General features: G+C 41.1%; 1 protein-coding gene across 1 annotated transcript in view; it reads right to left on the reverse strand.

The window, feature by feature from the left end:
- Positions 1-20,123, reverse strand: part of LOC115591785 (glypican-5-like) — a 59,164-nt gene that overhangs the window by 18,328 nt on the left and 20,713 nt on the right. Inside the window, exons 8-9 of the mRNA XM_030434099.1 lie at positions 12,994-13,114; positions 5,588-5,729 (exon numbers count right to left, since the gene is read on the reverse strand). Of these exons, the coding sequence (XP_030289959.1) occupies positions 5,588-5,729; positions 12,994-13,114 (263 nt within the window). The remainder of the gene's footprint in view (positions 1-5,587; positions 5,730-12,993; positions 13,115-20,123) is intronic.

A 20,123-nucleotide genomic window follows, 5' to 3' on the forward strand; every position in this document is an offset into this window, starting at 1 on the left:
GTTTCTGTTTCTGTGCTCTTCCCTTCCTGCGAAAAAATAATAAGCCTCGCATCTCAGCAATTCAGATTTTGAAAGAAGCCGTTTGTAAGCGGAATTTTAAATTGAGAGAGAGTCAGACAAGCGTGGACGGGCAGATTTGGTGGCAGATGTATCCGAGAAAAAAAACTTCAGAGCAGCCTACATTTATTCATTTGATGGTATTTTTATTCACACATTAACTCAGAGCGGCTGACTCGGTGTAGAGAACGGGAACAAAAAGGCAAATGACCCTGTGTGATTTGTGTGGTCTGGTTGACACTGCATCGCCCTGTCAGCTTCAGTGCGTAGGAGCCTTGTTTGAATGCATAGAGATGCCATCAAACAGGGAGACAAGCAGAAAATCCCCCTTTTGTCACTCATTGTAGTTCTTTCTCCAGGAATTCACTGTGGCTCGAGAGACACGATCCCCACCAGCTCGGTGAATCATAACCAGCAATTTTCTCTGTAAATAGCCAGCCTACTAGTTTCAGGCCCAGCGGGAGGCATGGCTTTCAACAGATCTGACACATCAAGGTTATTTTAAAGGGTATGACAAATGTACCAACAAATACCTTCCTGTTAGAGCGGTGAAATAAGAGGCTGATGCAGTATGAGAAAACAAACATTCAAGGCGGCACACATGTTTTATCCCGTCATGAACACAGTCCTCCATTCACAACGACTACATAAACAGTGTTTGCATGTTGGAAACATAATCCAGACTTTTATCTCCTGTCGCCTGATTTGAAATATTGTGGTTTATAATTCTTTAAATGAATTGCCAAAAGTTTGCAGCCTGAGATCTTAAATACAGTTTTGTTCTTGTAAAACACCCACACGAAAAATTTCCCATTTGACTCAACGGTCTTAGTTTGGATATAGAAAAATGTTAGAACTGTGATGTGGAGATGATGCTCGGATGCTTATTGAGGGATTAGTGGCATCAGATCCAGTAACCTCAATAGCTAACTCTGACAGTGCATACCTACAGCAGACGATCCTGACCCTTTTTACATCACCGAACATTTTTTATAATCACAAGGTATAACACATGCATTGGGCCCTTGATCTCTCGTTCCTTTCAAGTTATCTCAAATTCTCTCTTAAGGTTTTATTGTTTCTTTAGAGTTCTCCACAGGCCCAAAATTGAGGCTTAAAGCAGCTACAAGGAAGTCTAATTTGATGTTGATTCTGGCGGCCCCTGTGGACAAAAGTGGTATGAGCACCACCTCCTTGCGTTGTAAAGATCTTGATCTTCCAACGCAGCAGTTTTCAGGATGCATGGCAAGGTTACATGTAATCCTTATTTTGTTGAGGAAGCTAAAGTTATTAGCATTGTCCCGTAATGTTATGTCTTTTATATCTTTCTATAATAATAAGCCAAGAGCAAGTGATAGACTAGCAGCGAATGTTGCGAGACAGATGCTCTGCTGCCATCTGGCAACACAGAAGAATCTGCCGCGGTACCAACAGACTACAGATCAGTTTATTTCCTCAGTCCGCAAGACTCCGCAATTCATCCTCAGCAGTCTGTCGTGAAAAATAGCTTCATTTTATGACTTATCTTTTCACTATAAGGTTTGGGTCTGGAAGGCAGAACTCCACAAACTACATGGAGAACTGAACTGAACACAGATGGTCTATTTTTTGTTTGTTTTAGCTGGTATCTTAATGTAAGCTCAACAAGGGCAAATAAACCTCAAATTCAATACTTCACAACGGACCTATGAAGTTCCAAAAGTATTATTTGTCTTTTTTTGGATATTGTACATGGCTCGGGGGCTGGGAACCACTGATATAAAGTTCAGAATCATGAATGACGAACAACAACACTCGTAGGGATACAAACTCATGACCATAGCAATGACGAGGACAGTACAGGGGTAATTAATGTGACAGTGATCTTTGACCCTATTACGTCCTGCCCCCTGGGCCGTTGCCACCACCCGATGACATCACATACGACCTCATGGGTCATGGGTAACAAAGTGATGATGCAGAAGAACGAGCGCTAGTTCAGTAAAGTGTGACAATCAATCATACGAAGAAAATGCCTCCAGCAATTAAAACGTATACCCTGCTCTTTTCTAACCAAACAGCCTACAAACAGTGTCATGAGATTACTGATCTGACCTGAAACTAATTGTCGTCAGCAACATGACCACAGAAACCATTCGCAAAACACTGGTGTCATGGAAAGTTCCATCACCATAAAGGTGGCCGGGGTCTTCTCGTATGTTGACCAGTTAATCAACTTATGTGTTTTTCCAGCTAAAGATAGACATGGACCGTATAGCTTTCCACAGTATATAGAGTAGCTGCAGTATGTGAGCAGGACTGTTTGTCCTTCAGGCTTTTGGTTGGAGATGACATTGATATTTGATCAAATACCGTATCTGGTTGCCGTTATTGTGAGGGAGCACAAGCTAGTTTGAAAGACGGTTGCTACAGTACATAAAATAATCAGTGTAAACACTCTCAGTGTTTCCTCCAGTATTTTCTGAGACTGTGGCGCTGGCGGGGGGGGGGGGGGGGGGGGTGTACAGTTTGGGTCATCATAATGTAATATTTTTACTTATGTCATAGGCTATTTAGGGAATGCTCTCACACAGCCATCATGAACGCATGGGCTTGGAATGAACATTCATGTTGTAAAGAAATATTTGTATTATTTGTTTTAAGAGAGGAGTTATCCAAGTCAGAGTCCTGCACGGGTGAAAAATATTGTACTGTGTCGGACACAGATGCGATCGGGTCGGACGCCTGGAGAGGCGGGTCGGGTTTTACGATTGCCATTTTCAAGGCGTCACTTATCATCAGTCATTATTAGCGACACAAATGATAAGCATTTATATTTCATATGAGCTCATTAATGCGTGATTGCGCCCTCCCAGAACTCCCATTCCCCACGCTGGCTTACTTTCACTTTGAAAAATTGTGTCCGTCCAATTTTCCTTCGGACGTCGGTATCAATTTATAGCGGGTCGGCTCGGGTGCGGAATGTAATTTGTGCTACTGTCGGAAAACGGGTCGGATGCGGTTATATATATGGCGGGTTCGGGCTGGTTTGCAAAATAAGACCCGTGCAGGACTCTGCTCTAAGTGACCATTTTAATCCTCTAGCTAATTATCAAGCTAAATGTCCAACATGCTAGTTAACGTCAAATACTGCGGTGGAAGACGACGGTAAAATATTTCCTTTCTCTAACACTAGATTTATTTATGTCTGAATTTTTAAGGTGTGGCGGCTTTTATTTTGCCGTGGCGGTGCGCCACAGTCAATTACATGTAGAGGAAACCCTGACTCTGCTGCTACTGACAATACTAATCCAAACCTTAATCAGCTACTTACTATACACAATGGAGCCATTCATGAACATACTGCCACAGTGGAATGATGCTGATTGATGTACGCAACAGCGGCCCGTTAGCTTTTACATGTGGTATTCACACTAATTTGAAATTGATGGTAAAAGGTGATGTCACGTTTGGGAAGCGAAGTGACCACTGAGGAACTGATTTCAACACTGAATTCTTTAAAGTATTGTTGCTTTAGTCAGTTAACTTTGGCTGTTACAAGGGAAATTATGTAACGTAATTACGGAAGTTAAGCAGGATGTTTTCCTGAGCCTAAGAAGTGTTTGCTTTTGTGCCGAACATTACCAAACTGCAAACATTTCACAACCTCATTCACATTCATCCAAAGTCACGGTCAGTCAAAATGTTGAAATTTTGTCAGCAATCTTTACTTTGAAAGTCTAGCCAGATTTGTGCCTTACTTGACCACTGAGTTCTTCACGTGCAAAACCGTCACTAGAGGGCTGCGGAGGGCATCATACCTTGAAAGTGATGGCCATCGACTAAGCTGCCTCATATGACAAGTTGGGAGTGACAGCATGTTGAACCAGAGGGTTTGTTACACGGAACCATCTGAGAAGTCGTCCTTGGGAACTGTTTTGAAAAGGATAGCACTTCCAAAAAATACTTGGCAGGTGATTGGACAAACCATCTGTCCATCACAAGCTAATTTCAACAACTCAGATCATTAGTCGAAGAGTGCTACCACCAGTGGGGACAGTTGGTACAGTACATCAGACTCTTAGCAAAGTCAGTGAGTGACAAGATTTCTTCCATCCATACAAGCCTTCAGTGCCGTTTTCTGCTCTTCTGTCAATGAAACAGACTCTTCACTTCTGATATAACTGATGCAATTGCAGCATTTATGCTAAACCATTGAGGAGCCGCCATTTTTGCTTTAAAATAAATAGTCACTTCTCTCGCTGGTCATCAGTTTAAAACTATGCCCGAAACTGCCGTCTCTAAGGCTAGTAGATCCTCAATGGACGCTGACTGGTTCAATCCATGTTTGTTCAGCATATCACTGAAGGCCTGGCAAGATGCCTCACATGGTTAACACCCCCTGAAATTGATTATTTTGCTGACTGTGACATCACAATTACATCATTCTTTGGTGTGATGCAACGGAGCACTTTTCTGCATGGTGGGATATCTAAAGGCTGATCAAAAAAAGTTTTTAGTGTACCTAATACTTTGTCTGTTGTCATTCTTAAGAAATACATACAGATTTAATGTGTGTGCATAACGTAACAAACATAACAATGGAATATTATTCAAATAAAAAAATAGATACTTTTCCATTTGCAAGACATGACTCCAGTATTTCTACAATTCTGGCTTCATCACATCAATCAGAATGTACCTGTGTGATAATTACTGCCAATCAACTTAGACTGGCTAACTAATCAAGCTTTTAACCTTTATTCACTTTGTTGCTTCATTAAGAGACTTTAAAGTTAAACAGAAAGATTTTAAACCAACAGTTTTTAGTGATTCTGTCATATTTTTTACAAGCCTCTTCGGTGCATCGACTGTTTCACTGCAAATGCCCAACAATTAAAATAGCAGCATATTTTAACCATATCCACTTGGTGGGATTGCCTCTGGGCTCCCAGGGGTCCTCAGATCTCCCCGTGACACCCATGTATTATGTATAAGCGCAGGCACGATGAATAAGTCAAGAGATAAATGAATAATTACAGTTTATTTCTCCATTTTCTGTTTTTGGGGTGACCTGGTTGTTAGTGCATCCTTTATCCCGGCTCAGGAGGAAATAAACTGCTGAGGCCGGCAGAAAGAGAGATGGGGAAAAGAGGGAGCGGTAGAGGGAGAAAGGGGGAAAGAGGACAGTTGAATCCATCTCTCAGTACTATCCCTCCCTCTGGGCATTTCCCTGCTGGCACAAGATATGTGGAGGCTGCAGCACTTTAAAACCTCCACCATGCCGATGAACTGTGTGTTTGTGTGCGTGAGAGCTGTCTTTTATTTATGACTGGTGTGCGTACGGACATATAGATATACTAGATATGTATGCTGATGACTTATGTGTAAATCACAACCCTGGTATTTGCACAACCCCAAGGCGAACTTGCAAGTATGCATCAGTTTGTGTGTGTTAATGTGGGGGTGTATGTTTGCTAATGTTTGCGCCGCTATTTTTGCATGCGTGCTTGTCTGCATGTGTGTGTGTGTGTGTGTGTTTATGACTCACCGTTCTCATCACCAGATGCTTCACAGCCGTCTTCATCATCACAGTCGTCCCCGCTGCCTCTCTCTGTCTGTGCGCTCCCTCCCTCCTCTTCCTCCGGCTCGACTCTGGTTTTCTTGGCCCAGCCGAGCTCCACCAACAGCTCCTAAATAAAGCGCACGAACGAGTGTTGAAACTCTATTGCACAAAAACTTCCCAAAACACACAACAACTGGCACATTTTTTATTTTAATTTATGGTGAAGTTGGTCGGTTGGTTCACCACTTTTGTCCAAACTGAAAATACCTCAGCAACTACTTGATGGATTGCCATGTACGGCTGTAAAGGCATTCCTTGTCGCCGCAGGATGAATGTTGAGCACTTTTTAAACAGACATCTGGCAGCACTGGAAAGAAGATATGTCATTACGGCGGCTTTTTTACACCAAACTACATCAGTTTAATGCTGCGTCTGTGGCTTGTTTTTTCTGTAGAGTTGCTTTGGTGTGCTTTTTTTTCTCAAGTGTAGCTGTTTCTTTGGACTTGCTCCCATGTCTCCTGTCTCTCCTATATCGTAAAGGGAAAATGCCGAAATGTCGCATTCCAGAAAGCGTTTATGACCCTGTTCCCTCTGCTCCTCTCCTCCCTCCGTACACAGCAATCTTAATTTAAGTATTTTTTAAATGGTTTTGTATGAATGCAAAATCATTTCATGCATATATGTATAGAGTATACATTGATCAAGTTCCTATTTTGGTCTTGTTTCCATAGACCTAGGTGCTTGTATCCCAAGGATGATCTGGCAACACTGGGAGAATGTGCCACACCCTCATCAGGTCCGAATATGAATCCGTCCAAAACTTGGTTAATGACCAAATAATTGCAAAACTAATGATATTTCCATGTGCCTTAGCTGCACTTTGTGTTTATTGCTAATTTGTTAGCATACCAAAAGGCAGAACTGGGATGGTGAAGATGGTAAACGTTACATTTGAAACATCAGCATGTCACTGTCAGCTTGTTAGCTTGCTGCTGTAAATGCTATGCCTGTAAGTTCAATCTGACAAAGCTGCTAGAATGGCTGTAGCCACTCTTGTTTTTTTACATTTAAGGTGTTAAACTGACCTGAGAATGAACTGCAGGGAGTAGTGAAAGAAAAAAATACACCCTTACTGACAAATCACAACATTAAAAAACAACTAATAGTAAAGAGGTCAAAGGTCAGAAATATAATGAAGTATATTCTATAGGCACCAGAAACATCTGCACATGTGCAAAAAACACTGAAGAACAAGAATACACAAACACTAAAACCCCGGCCATAGACCACACTAAAGGGTAATTGAGGTCAGGCTGCCTATGTGTGCATCCATATTATCTACTGCTGTGTTAACTCGCAGCACGGATGCTGCGGCATGTTACATAACTGTGACGCCTTGTGAAAACCTCCTCTCTCCTAAAGATTTACTATTGATTATTCTAAACGTCCACGTCCACTGTAAAATTTGATCAACTCACAAAGAAAAACATTAAACTTTTTGTCAAAGTGAGAAACTTTGAGACAAATATATTTGGTTATTAGGCTTTTTCACAGGTGTACGGCGACAGGAACCTATAATTGGCTCACAGTATGATGAATGTGTCTTCTACAGAGTCAAGGTAGGTAATATATGAATTTCAGCTGAAAAGAGAGATAAGGCAAACACCCACTAGTTTTATAAAGGAAAAGATATATTGCGCTGACATCTTCTTTTATTTTATTTCCCCCCTGAAGATAACAGTTCTATATATGCAGCAGAGCCACCAAGATTATAACATCTATCGTGATGATTTATATCACCCTAAACTGCTGAAATCTGGCAAATTAAAAACTACAAAGGCCAAACTGAGAGTCAACTGTTTACGATTTTATTACAAATTCCGCATATTTTTTGGAACTGTATCGTCTAAGAGAAGTCATAACAATGTTTTCCTGCCTAAGGTGCTCGTTGTCAGACAGCCATAATCCATTCTATTTTTCTGTATTTAAACATGGCTCCGGTGAGAAGATACAGTATAAGCTGCTGCTATATTATGGTACACAATGGGAGACACACATACTGGCTGAGCAGGAAAATACAACTCTGGTTTACGTTTGTTTGTGACCGTGAACATGTGCAGCAGTAGGACTACAAATTCTGCACTATGGTGTTTGGCTTGATCAGGGAAAAACATGTGCCTAACAAACAGGGCTGCAAATGTATGATAGTGAAACCTGCATTGTTTCGTCATATTTTGAGTTAAAGTGCACGGTCTATCACTAATTGGTATTTAACCATTTTAAAACAGCAGCTGGTCATGTGGTCTAACAAGCTTTGGATTAGTGTCCCTGGTGGATGGATGCAGGTTGGATACAGAAGGATGGACATCTGGCCATCTCTGTACAGTGCAGTAGGTGCGGGGCAGCCGTGGACTCAAGGGGAACCAAGGTTACTTTATGACAGCATGTCCGAAGGGACATGGAGACAGACTAGACTCTGTGTGGTGATTCACCGTCATGTCATCGGACTGCAAATGAGGGCTGAGAGAGGACACAATGCATAACAGCAATGTTTCCACCAGGACTGTGTTTCCTTAGTCATGTGGAAAGGCTAGAATCTAAAATGAATTCAGGTCGTGTGGCACTGAAACTCCCAAGTGAAACCAATGAATTTATTCAATGGTAGCAGCTCCAGCGAGGTCTATACTATCTAATTAATGACAGGGGGGGAAAGGCTGACAGTGTGTGGCTAAGGTATGGACTTTTGTCTTTGTTTGCATATCATAAAAAAATCAAGACGGATGGGACGATATTCATAAAAAGTAATGAAGGCTGGAATGCCAAGATTTGTATACGCTGTCACTGCAGCTACACAACTTTTAACATTTAAGTCGGCAAGCTACCATTGTTTGGCTCGGACGCTTTCTAACAGTAAACAGAGATGATGGATGGTGGATCGGCAGTAATTTTACCACTTAGCTTAGTGGTAACTCAATATTTAAGAGACAGGTAAGAGATGTAAACTATTCCTTTGGACAAATTAAAACTGAACTTAGCAAACTTTTTCTGTGGTGGAACACAAACTCCTGGTCGCCTACCACTTTCTGTGTTCCGTGCATTCTGCTTAATCACCAGTTATAAACGCCAGTCCTGGGGATACTGTGTGAGACTGAGACCGAGTACCAAGAAAAGCGTTCCTGCTAATGAAGCCATCCGTGGCGGTGTTGACCTCTGCTGTCACTTAAGAACAAAAGTGGATGAGTGTGGATGGACCACTGCCTCTTCCCCGTACATGGAAAGCCCTCACAGGGATGATTAGGCTCACCCTGATTGGCTGAGCATGTAAGTACAAACTGTAATTGCGAGGACAAGTGAGTGCCTGCGCTAATAGAATGCCATTAGAGGGCAAAGTGTATGAGAAACACTCCGCCGCTGCAAAGGTCTGATGACCACGTAAAAACAAAATTGGGACATCGAAATATAAACAGGGACTGAAAGAAGACAGATGATGAAATAATAAAATTCCAATGAGGCTCCTTTGTCCCGGTTCCTCCTCTCATCCGAGCTGTGCAAGTGTGCAAATGGCACGCATGACAGGCATGAATAATTTTTAATACATGGCGTGCATTAATGTGTGTGCTTCAGATAAATGTCTCCCCCCACTGAGCAACCATTCCGGCAGCTAGCATGAAAGAAGCACAGCCCTGGCTCTCGATTCCCAACGCCGACTCTACACTTGTTCATAGGACAACAACAGCTCACAGAGTCTACCTACACACAGGGTTTGTTTGTGTGCACAGACTTGCATTCTCTCAATATATCAAAAAGCTGGAAGTGGATTTGGAAGTGAACACTGTTTGCAATGCAGATGAGCTGCGCTATATCTGACATTTCCCTTTGGTTCACGTTGTGGGTTGTTAGCATTTACCACCAGCCATCTGTCGCGCAACACATTACACGGATCTAACTTTTCTTATCCTCGTGTTTGAGCGCATGACACACGAGCGGTAGACACATTGTTCTCTAAATCATAGACTAACAGGACATGTAACATGGAATTAATAGGATGAGAAAGTAGACCTCAAAAGTAAATGATGACATGGTGAGCATGTGGTGTGTGTTTGTGTACATGGCGTGGGGGGGATGCTGACTTGGCATCTCCTCCAATGTGATTAATGGTCTCGCTACCAAAATTAGACGGAGAACAGAAAAAGCTTCAACAGCAGAAAGGGAAAAATAAACCTTAGCTCGTCCCATCCCATGACTTTCCATGAATATTCTATAACCACCACCAACAACACTTGCGTTAACAGAATTTATAGGGGTTTCCCTGACAAACTACAATTTCCAATCTTGACCTTATAATTCGGCACTAGGTCCTGCCGATGGAGGATTTGATTTATACTTCAACATCTTGTTTGTGCTTTACTGGAGAGAGTAACTCTGTTTACATTAGTCCCCAACAAATACACAATTCACTTCAGGTTGAGGAAGTTTGGTAAGAGCTACAGTGCCCACAAGTGTTTGGAAATGATTAAGGCTTTTTAAAAATGAAAGTGAAAAATGAAAGTCAATATTCTTGGTGTAAAATTTAAAGCTGCTAAAAGGAACTGTTTGTTTAGATTCTGATGGCGCCTGTGGACAGAAACGGCATGAGCACCTTCACCTTGTCTCTTAAGATCTTGATCTAGCTAGCATGAGTGTTTGTTTTAGAGGCAGGCTTCTCTCGTGCTTTGAAACTCCTCAATGTAACCTCCTCACTCTGAATTTTTAAAAAGTTGGACTTATCCAACTTATCCAACCCGAACAAGTTGTAATACCACCCACTGAAAGGCATTAAACACATATTATGTAATATCTGTAATATCTAATTTGTTATATTTTTGTATTTATTTTCATACCGTCATCAGCAAATTTTAAACTTTACTTCACTAACGTAACTTTGCAGAGAGGATGGAGGAAAAGAAGTGAGAAAAAAGTGCTGATTTCACTGAGTGTTGACTGGTGTGATCGAACTTGCATCACTGGTGGTGATTACTAGGGGTGTACCAAAATATCGATACTACAATATATCGCGATATTTCGTCTTGAGGTACGTTATACATTGCCGCCAAATATCGATATTTACTCAAATTTAAGTTGCGGTCAGTGTGTGTGTTAAGAAGAGCCACTGTGCAGTATACACTTTGTTTTACTTGGCTGTCATTCATTCAAATTCTGAATTTCTTCAGTGACACAGATAATGTGATGTATTGCGGATGAAATTTCTTGCAATATATTGATTATCGCAGAATCGCTGCGTCATGATATTATCAAGGTACCTGGTGATTCCCAGCCCTAGTGATTACACCATGAAACAACCTCCACTGCTGATAAAAATCTATCTGACAAACGTTCAAAGTTGAGTTAATGTTTCATGGTTGTATTAACCTAAGTCTAGTCTCATTCCCAGACTTCCCTGTCTCAGAAGACCAAATGAAACACACCGTTACCTTGAGTAAAACTTTATCAACAAAATATATAACAAAGGTGTGGTCATTTTTAGACATTTAAATGTAGAATTAATACATATCTTATTATTACTAATAACTACAATTATATCAAGTTTGCAGAAATAGCCAGTCTTCCACTGATAGCCTTTTCTGCTTATGTAGGTTGTAAACAGGTATTGGTACCAAATTGAGACTGTGTCATAACCCTTTAATATTTTCTTGAGGTATGTTTATATAAGTAAGTGCTCGGAATATTAGAAAGTGAGAGTTGACACAACGGTTTTGGTGTTTTTGTGGGAATATTGACAGTCCTATCCTTCGATGGCTGACAAGCTATACATGTCTCTGTTCTGCTTGACTAGCTTCCTGTTAGTCTGTTCATCAACCCGTCACACTGTCCTAAATACAGCCACATGGTCTTTGGGGCAAACACTGAATCATCATCATGAATAACCTTGACGTCTCATTTTATGTCAACATATTTACATGGTTCTATGAATCACCCATGCAAATCATTTCACCATATTACCATGTGGGCCAGGGCTTTGAGAGTGCTGCATAGATCTGGTTTAATCGTTGAATTAATTGATTTATTATTGCCTGTTATTCACGACATCTCTGTAGAGTGCTGACAATTAATTTTATTGGATTAGGCAGTGCTTCAGACACAAGGTGATAAAAGATGATTGAGGGCCAGATGTAGAAGAGGAGACACACACACACACACACACACACACACACACAAAACGCAGGCCAGTTCTGCTGGCTTTAGCAACTGCGTACAACACCTTCATCACACAGACCTTAATATTTCACTATAATAATAACAGCAAAACATCAGACTAACAATGGCATCATTATTTAAGTATGGATTTGAATAATTCCATCAATTAAGGGCAAGTGGCAAATTTCCTGCAGAATTCTAACCACGTTTATACGTGGTGTTGTCTCGGCCAAGGTGACCACAGAAGAGATTAATGCTCTCAGGAAGAGTTATGAAATCACCTACGGATTGTCTCGCTGTTTAATCTACATCAATACTGAAGTTCTCCAAAATGCATGTGTACAGCACAGGGTATTAGCCTGCATGGTGGGAAAAATGAATAAACTGGCCAAATGAGAGAATATGTAACAGCCTAAACAATGCGAGTGTAATGCAGCAAAGCGGTACTAATTGCACACTCCTCGCTGAAAAAACAAGCAAGCGACTATGTTCTGCTATCTACAGATGTCGGAGGGAACTGCTCCTTTTAATCAACAATAATTTAATAACGTAAGCGCTGAGAAGAGGATTATGTGAACAAGAAAACCGAACGAGTCAGTGTTCATGTGAGATATGTACATGCTGGAATGCCTGTACGTTTTATGAGGAAGGTTACAAAGTTCAAGTTGACCTTTTGTTCTGATGATGATGCCGCAAGAAAGGTAGAAGAATGAAATAGAAAAAGGTCTCGGGCACTGGATGAAAGGTCATGAGCTAACTGAATTAATAATGAATCTTCATTTGGGGCGCGAACGTCTACGCCAGTGATGTACAATCAAGACAATCAAGATGGCTCCCTCCGGATAGAAGTCTTGATGAGAAATGGACAGTCAAAGCAGTATTGCCGAGCTAAATATCGTTCCTGGGAAAATGAGCTTTGTAATCGCCGACTGAGAATGAGAAAAACTATTCACAGAGTAAAACTGTTGCTCGTCTGTGGATCGACGGGCACACAGGAGAAGAATGCGAGCCGGCAAAATCAAGATAACAGCTCCTGCCCACTGTTCACCTCACTTGCAATCAAGACTGAATTTTAATAACTTATTCAAATTCACTCCTAATTGCGAGTGAGGTGAACATTATGCAGGAGTTTTTGTCCCATGGTTTGAGAATATGAAAATGTGAGAATGCCGTGTGTCAACGTTCAGTGTACGTACCTGTGTTAGCTTCTCCAGCCTCAGTTTCGCCCCCTTCAGGACAGGATCTGCATTACGGACGGTCATCTCTGGGTTCTCCCTCTGGGCTTTTAAAGTGCTGCCAACCACGCGGCCTGCATAACTATAGAAAGACAGAAGAAGGGAGAGACTTATAGCACTGTCCCAGTTCTGTGTGTGTGTGTGTGTGTGTGTGTGTGTGCTGCTGCTCTCCTGCCCCAGTTTTCTCACCAGAACTATACTAGTGTGTTTAGTCAGGGTGTCGTGATTCACTTCATGCGCATGGACACACATATCACATCACACACACTTCTCCCACGCACACACACACACACACACACACACACACACACACACACACACACACAAGCTGTAAAATGTGTTTATTCCTGGCAAATAAAAACAACAAAGAAACAGTCTTATGCGTCACTTGAGACATTCGACTCTGGTGTCATGAGTTAATCTTTTAGCAGACTGATCTTAATCTTTATAACCTTGTTCAAGTCATAGAGACTTTATCTAGAACAGGTTTTGTGATAAGGTGGAAAATACAATAACAAACTAAAAAACCTAAGATATAAGTTAAAGATGGTTATCCATTCACATGTTGGTGAGGCTTTACACTTCTACTCCATCTCAGAGGGTAAAAACTGCATCTTTTACTGCACTGCATTAATCATGTAATTCATGTAGATTTTGGTAAATCGAGCTTTACCATGCAAAGCATATAACTGGATTATAACACAAAGTGCACTGCTGTAGTTTAATCCACTACAAAGATGCATTTGTGTTGGAAGCAAATGAAAGACAGACGCAACATACTTTATTGTCTAACCTTTTTGTTTTTTTTAACTAAGCTGTTTGCAGGATGCATAGCAATGAAGTGTGTCCATTTGTGGCTATGTAAGATTAACAGCTGAATGTGACGATGGTAAAGCAAGCAAACTTCTTGTTCGTGCTGTAACGTACCACCAGACCAAAAAGCAGCTTCTTTCTTTAGGCTGTGAGACTCCTCAAATTATCCTGAGCACTTTGCATTGGAAGATAGTTCAATTTTATGACCATTCCGACCTGGATAAGTCAGAATCCAACCCTGCGCAGGCATTAAGAATAACTATAATATTCCCGCTGATGGTCTCCTTTGCTTATGTAGGTTATGTAGAGGCATCAGTATTAAATTGTGACCCATTCAAAACCAGTTTAATGTTCCTTGTAGTTAGATTAGAAAAACCTTTGCGACTGGACTGCTGCTCTCCTTTAGGCAGTGAGTTTTTTGCAGCCATGGTAAATGGACTTGCATTTATATATCGCTTTTCCAGTCTACTGACCACTTAAAGCGCTTTACAACACTTGCTACATTCACCCATCCACACACACATTCATACACCGATGGCAGAGGCTGCCATGCAAGGTGCCAACTGCACATCAGGAGCAATTTGGGGTTCAGTGTCTTGCTCAAGGGCTCTTTGGCACGCAGCTAAGCTCAGCCTGTGCTTTTGTAGCTTATGTAGAGGCATCAGTATGACTTCATGAGTACTATTTTTCCAAGTTTAAGATTAGAACCAGCCACCTTCCAATCACTAGACATCTTTAAATCTATAATCTGTGAGCCTTTTTGACAAAATGTAATTTAGCCTGTTACCATGAATGAATGTTTCAGGGCTGTTCCCTGGTAACCGACCTCTTCTCGCTGCTTTTTGGGGGATTTCCACCACTCAACCCACTTGGATTGGCTACTTTTTCTGCAGATATGTGCTTATAACGACCTCACACTGAACTTGTTTTAATATCAAATTGGGTATAGCGAATAAATGTGACATATTATAGTCTTCGCTGAGTCTGATCCTTGATCATCTTGATGCTTCTTTCTGTAGTGGGCTATAAGCGAGTATCACATCATCATTTGGCTGGGGGGGTTGGAGTGGGTGGATCAAAAGAGAGATGAAGTGAGAGAAAAGCAAAAGAGAAGAAGAAACAACACTTCATGAGTCATATTTTTCCAAGTTTCCAAGTTCCAAACCAGCTTTCCTATCTAATACAATCAGACACCAACTCAGTAACCGCTGAGTCCACACCCTCAAAGACACAAACACAGGCCGGCTATGGCAACAAGGGAAGAGGATTGTGGGAACCAGAAAGCAGACGCGCAGTGGGTGTCAGCTGAATCTAAAAAAATACAACTTGGCCGATGCCGAGTGATGGTGCGGTAGTGAAGACCCCGGCCTCTGGAGCCTTACTAACCCTGCTGGTCTGGAATCAGATCCCATCAGAAACTTTCATCTGATGCATGAGGTCTGTCATTAGGTTTCTCAAATCTCTTCTCTTTTATTCTCACACAGAATGTGTTTTCATGCATACAGTTTCCAGATAAAAAGGTCATCGATATAAAAGTCAAGTAAAACGTCCCGAGGCCTGACTCACAAAGCTTTTTGTGTTTTGGCTTCATTAAGCCTGACATTGGCAATCCATGATAAGCTGTTCCACAGAAGTGCTTGCGAGCCATCTCCGAGTTACGTTTTTCCATTCCAGCTTTGGGCAAGTTCACATTAAGTAAGCAGCCAATCGCACATAACATCAGCAGATCAAGAGCTGCATGTTTAATTTGAGAGATGATGAGGCTACCGATCCTCATGGGAAAATTTGGTCATTAGAGAGGCAAAAATAATACGATGCTTTGGGGAGGAAGAATCCCGCACATAATAAATAGAATCAATAGAAACAGAACTAAATAAAATATATAAGACATTATACTGCTGACACTTTCAACATATTCAGCAGCCTAGAGTGGACAAGTGGAAAAATAATTACTTCTAGTTTTGCTCTTGTGTTTTATGATGAGAAGCTTTATTACAGATATACTGTTTCTGCTTTCACTGCAGGGAGGATTACTGATGAAAAGCTACTCAATGATTAACATAAAGGCTACAGGACGAGAGCAACTGATCAGGGTTTGTGTGACTACAACACTGTGTACATAAATTAGTGGGAGCTACTTTTATGGTGGATTTTATGGTTGGCACATGGTTGTCCTGCGCTGTGTCTGCCGTATCGCTTTTTGATTTATACTCCAGCTACTGATGTTGAATGCTAGACAGATGTACAATATGCGATCAGGCTGCACTGCGCTGTAGTTAAATATCCAAAAGCAACGGTTTGCATTCTTCCGTTTACTTTGTGATATGACCCATGGTAGGAAGCTCCCTCCTGTTTCTTTTTTCAATATGAGACTGTGGTTACATTTCTGTGCAGGTTGTTTTTGATCTTTACATACGCCACAGGAAGCAAACTACTGCGCAAAATAACGTGAGCAAGCCTGATAAACCCTGTAACTCCGGGTTAAGTCTAAAGTAAGCTGGCTTTCTTCGAGACACAGACCACATCTCATGGATCTCTTTTGTACTGCTGCGTAAACATAATGAACAGTTCAAACACTATCGCCATGGAGACTGCTTACACTAATTATAAAGACAGTTAACAGCTAATATCATAAAGTGCGTCCCACCTAATCTCTGTAAGATTGTAAACCTGCTTTCACTGCACATGAGACAGTTTTGTAGATATAATCAGGAAGTGATGCTAAATGTACCGACCTGCACAAAACACATGATTCCTAAATCCCAAAAGGGATTACAAAAGGTTAAGCAACTTCCCCCCAAATTATTCATCTAAACCATGGCGATGGAAAGCAGAATATGAGAAGTAGGACAAGAAAGGAGCAGGGTGACGAGGGAGGTTGAAAAAAGTGCAATTAAAAACCTCAGACTGTGGCCCAGGGGGGAAATCCCAAGATTCCTCTGACTCCAGCAAAGATTTTGCGGATCAGTGTCAACACCACACATCCATTGAATCTGCTGCACATGCAAGACTAACCCTAACCAAGATCCTGGCATATTCAAGTTTTCCTTCCATTCATTAAAGCCATGAATGCGAGTCCTCATTAGTAACAATGAAGTTAACAGTGAAGGCGATTGAAGGTTGGCTGAGCATACAGTAGTTGCTCTTTAACCACAATACCATTTTTTTTTTTTTTACATATAAGAACACTAACAAATAACACAAACTGACCAGCAAAAACGGAAGAGAGACTTTGGAAAATTATCAACATAATCAGTTTAAGCATTACAGGCAGGTATGAGACCATTATTATGTATGGTTTTGAAGTTACAGAGGTGTATGAAGTGTTTCCAAGTGGCACATCAAGCAGATGGAGTGCAGATCATTCCTTCAAGAGCATCTAAAGATTCATTTGTTGAGTAATTAACACCAAAGCCTATTGTATCACTCAGTAAAGGAAGACAAACTGACTGAATCATGAAACACGCAAATGGGAAGTTTGTAATTACCTCCAGTATTTAACCCAAGATCTTAATAGTAAACTCAGTCTAAGGGCCAAAAAATGGCAGCCTGGAGCGTGTTGATTGCTACCCGATAACTAGGAAGTGAGAAGACAACAACTTCATCAGTATTTATCCAACAAATTAAAGGGAAATTGTTATTGTGCAGAAAGCAAGATTTTACAAAAGTTTCCTATTTGATCTAAGGTACATTTGTACATTGTGAGAGACAACGGGTTATCAATCTTCTGTGACCTTCTCAATCCTAAAACCAGTGGAGAAATGCAACTTCATGTAATATACACCAAATCTGTGGCGGTGATTACTGTGTATTGTTGTATTGCCAACGATGTGTAATTTGCATCTTGCAGTTGAAAGGGGAGTTACAATTTCTCTGTAGAAACGTTAATAAAATCAGCCTCACAGTATAATAATGTATCATCTGAATAAAATTGTAATGTATTTGTAATGGGCTGTCCCTACCCTGGCACAGTGACATCAATGTCATAAATGTCTCTTGAAATATCTATGAAATTAATTAGAGGCACCCTTTCTGCCTACGAAAGAGGATTAATCTGTAAATATATGAGACAGGCTCAGTGGTTTCCAACCTTCTTGGCTGATGGACCCTTAAAACGAGTCAATGCCTACTTGTAACCCCCAGTGACAGGTTACGGCTTCAATGTGAGATAAGGGCTGTCATCCGTTTGACCAAATGAGGGACTCTTACTTTAAAGGTTTCATCTGCAGGAATAAGATTTGCAGAAGAGATTAATAAATAATGTACTTAACAAGAGCATCAGAAACGATAAATAACTTTGACAAAGTTGTACACTTAAGTCATATGATAAGCCCGAAAGACCCTGCGTAAAGATTGTTTTGTTGAACTTATGTTACCAGGGTCAACGATGAACTTTGATGCTCAAAAGATCTTGCATTAACAGAAGTATACATTTTTAAATCGTATCCCTTTAATTATCTTTTGACCCATCACATGTATCATAGGACCCCTTGGGGGGGCTGACCCCAAGGTTGGGAACCACTGGTCTAAACTCTTTGCAGCTAAAATAAAATCAAAGGTGTGGCTCTAAAAGTGGATGGATGTGGAGCGCTCCGTGAGGAATGCATTCAGCAGCTACTGTTTAGCAATTCCAGGAAAAGTGACAGGCAGAACAACTAGGGAATTGGATGATAGCCATCAGGGTCAGTGCAATCTCCAAAGCAAATGAAAAGGGACCACATTAATAAATTACTAATGGAATTATATCTGTAATGATTGGTGCAATAGTGGGAGAACGAAAGGATCCATACTGTTTCACCCATCAGCTGTCTGAAATCTATGGCCTTGAGCAAAATAGTAGCAAAAAAGAGTTGGCCATGTGCCTCTATTTGTTATTTGCAGAAGGAGGCATTCATACAACCCCTTGCCAGCAGCTAAAAATCGGTTGAAAGCTTAACAGGTATCATTCTCACTTAATGTTTAACGCCTTCACATTCACTGAGGCTGGAGATGAAAAGGTGGTGGCTCTTCTTTCTATCTGACTCACTTTCAGTAGTGTTATGTTCAGTTAAAATGGTTGATTAAGATCAAGTCACATTAAAAAATAATTTCAAGTTCTACAGAAAAGCAGTCAGTGGTCACTAACTCACACACATTGGAAATGTTCCCTCTTTTATCAGTTTGGGCTGATAAACTTGAGTTTTCTGTGCACTGGTTACAGAAAATGTTTTCTGTGGAAAGTTTGTGAATTGTGCTTTATATTCATATGGAAGAGAAGGCACTGACAGCATCTGCATAGCTAAAGCATTTTCTCATGTCCAATTCCTGCTGAATGTATTGGAAACTGTCAGCTCTGTGAATGAGCTACTGGCCAGATTACAGGCTATCGAGATTCTCTCCGTCTGTCTGACAACAGATGATAATACTGCAGAAAGTGTGCTGCAGATGACACAGAAAAGGTGTGACTGTGAGTGACACTTAATAAGATCTAGAGAACCACAGGCATAAATCACCAGCACCGTGATGACAAAGCTGCTCTGCTGTTGCCCTCGGTTACAGCATGGCTGTTAACGGTAAGACACACAGATCCATTCTCCTGTCTCATCTCTGCAGCAAACGACATTTAAAGCGTCTGTGGCGGGCACGGAAACCCACACACACACACACACACAGACATGCACACGCAGAAAAAACCCAGTGAAATTGAAATTAAGATAGTGATCTGATCTGAAGGAGGCGTGTAATTATAAGAGTCAAAACCTCAATTGTAAATCTACCTGCATTCCTGTGGAGTCTTTTACACAGCACCATCACACACACACAATAGCACACTGTATTGACACCTGAGGCTTATACCTGTTCTTCTTGTATGTGGAAGATGTGGAAGAGATACGCTGCGGTTTGGATGGGTTTGGAATAATTGCACTAATCTTCACTTTCTCTATCCTTCACATTCCTCACCACCCCCTCCAGACAATTCTTTCTCAGCGCTTTAACAGCATGTCAATGACTCTGTGAAGCATTTATGGCTGACGTAGAGCAGATTTGATTGCATTAGAAATACACAAAATGCATCCTAACATCGGGTGTGGCAGGTCTTCGGCGGTGGAAGCAGGGTAAATGACTTGTTACCAAGTGGCGGTGATGAGATGCTTCCCTCTTCTGGAGATTATCAGCTATTACAGCGCCAACTGACTACATAAACAGTCGGTTTAGTCATTCTCAATGGATGCAGATGGTGGTGGAAGAAGTATTCAGATCCTTTACTTAAAATGGAAGAAAACGCCTCTTGGATGAGA

Source organism: Sparus aurata, chromosome 11 (genome assembly GCF_900880675.1).
Source record: "Sparus aurata chromosome 11, fSpaAur1.1, whole genome shotgun sequence".
Lineage (NCBI taxonomy): Eukaryota > Metazoa > Chordata > Actinopteri > Spariformes > Sparidae > Sparus > Sparus aurata.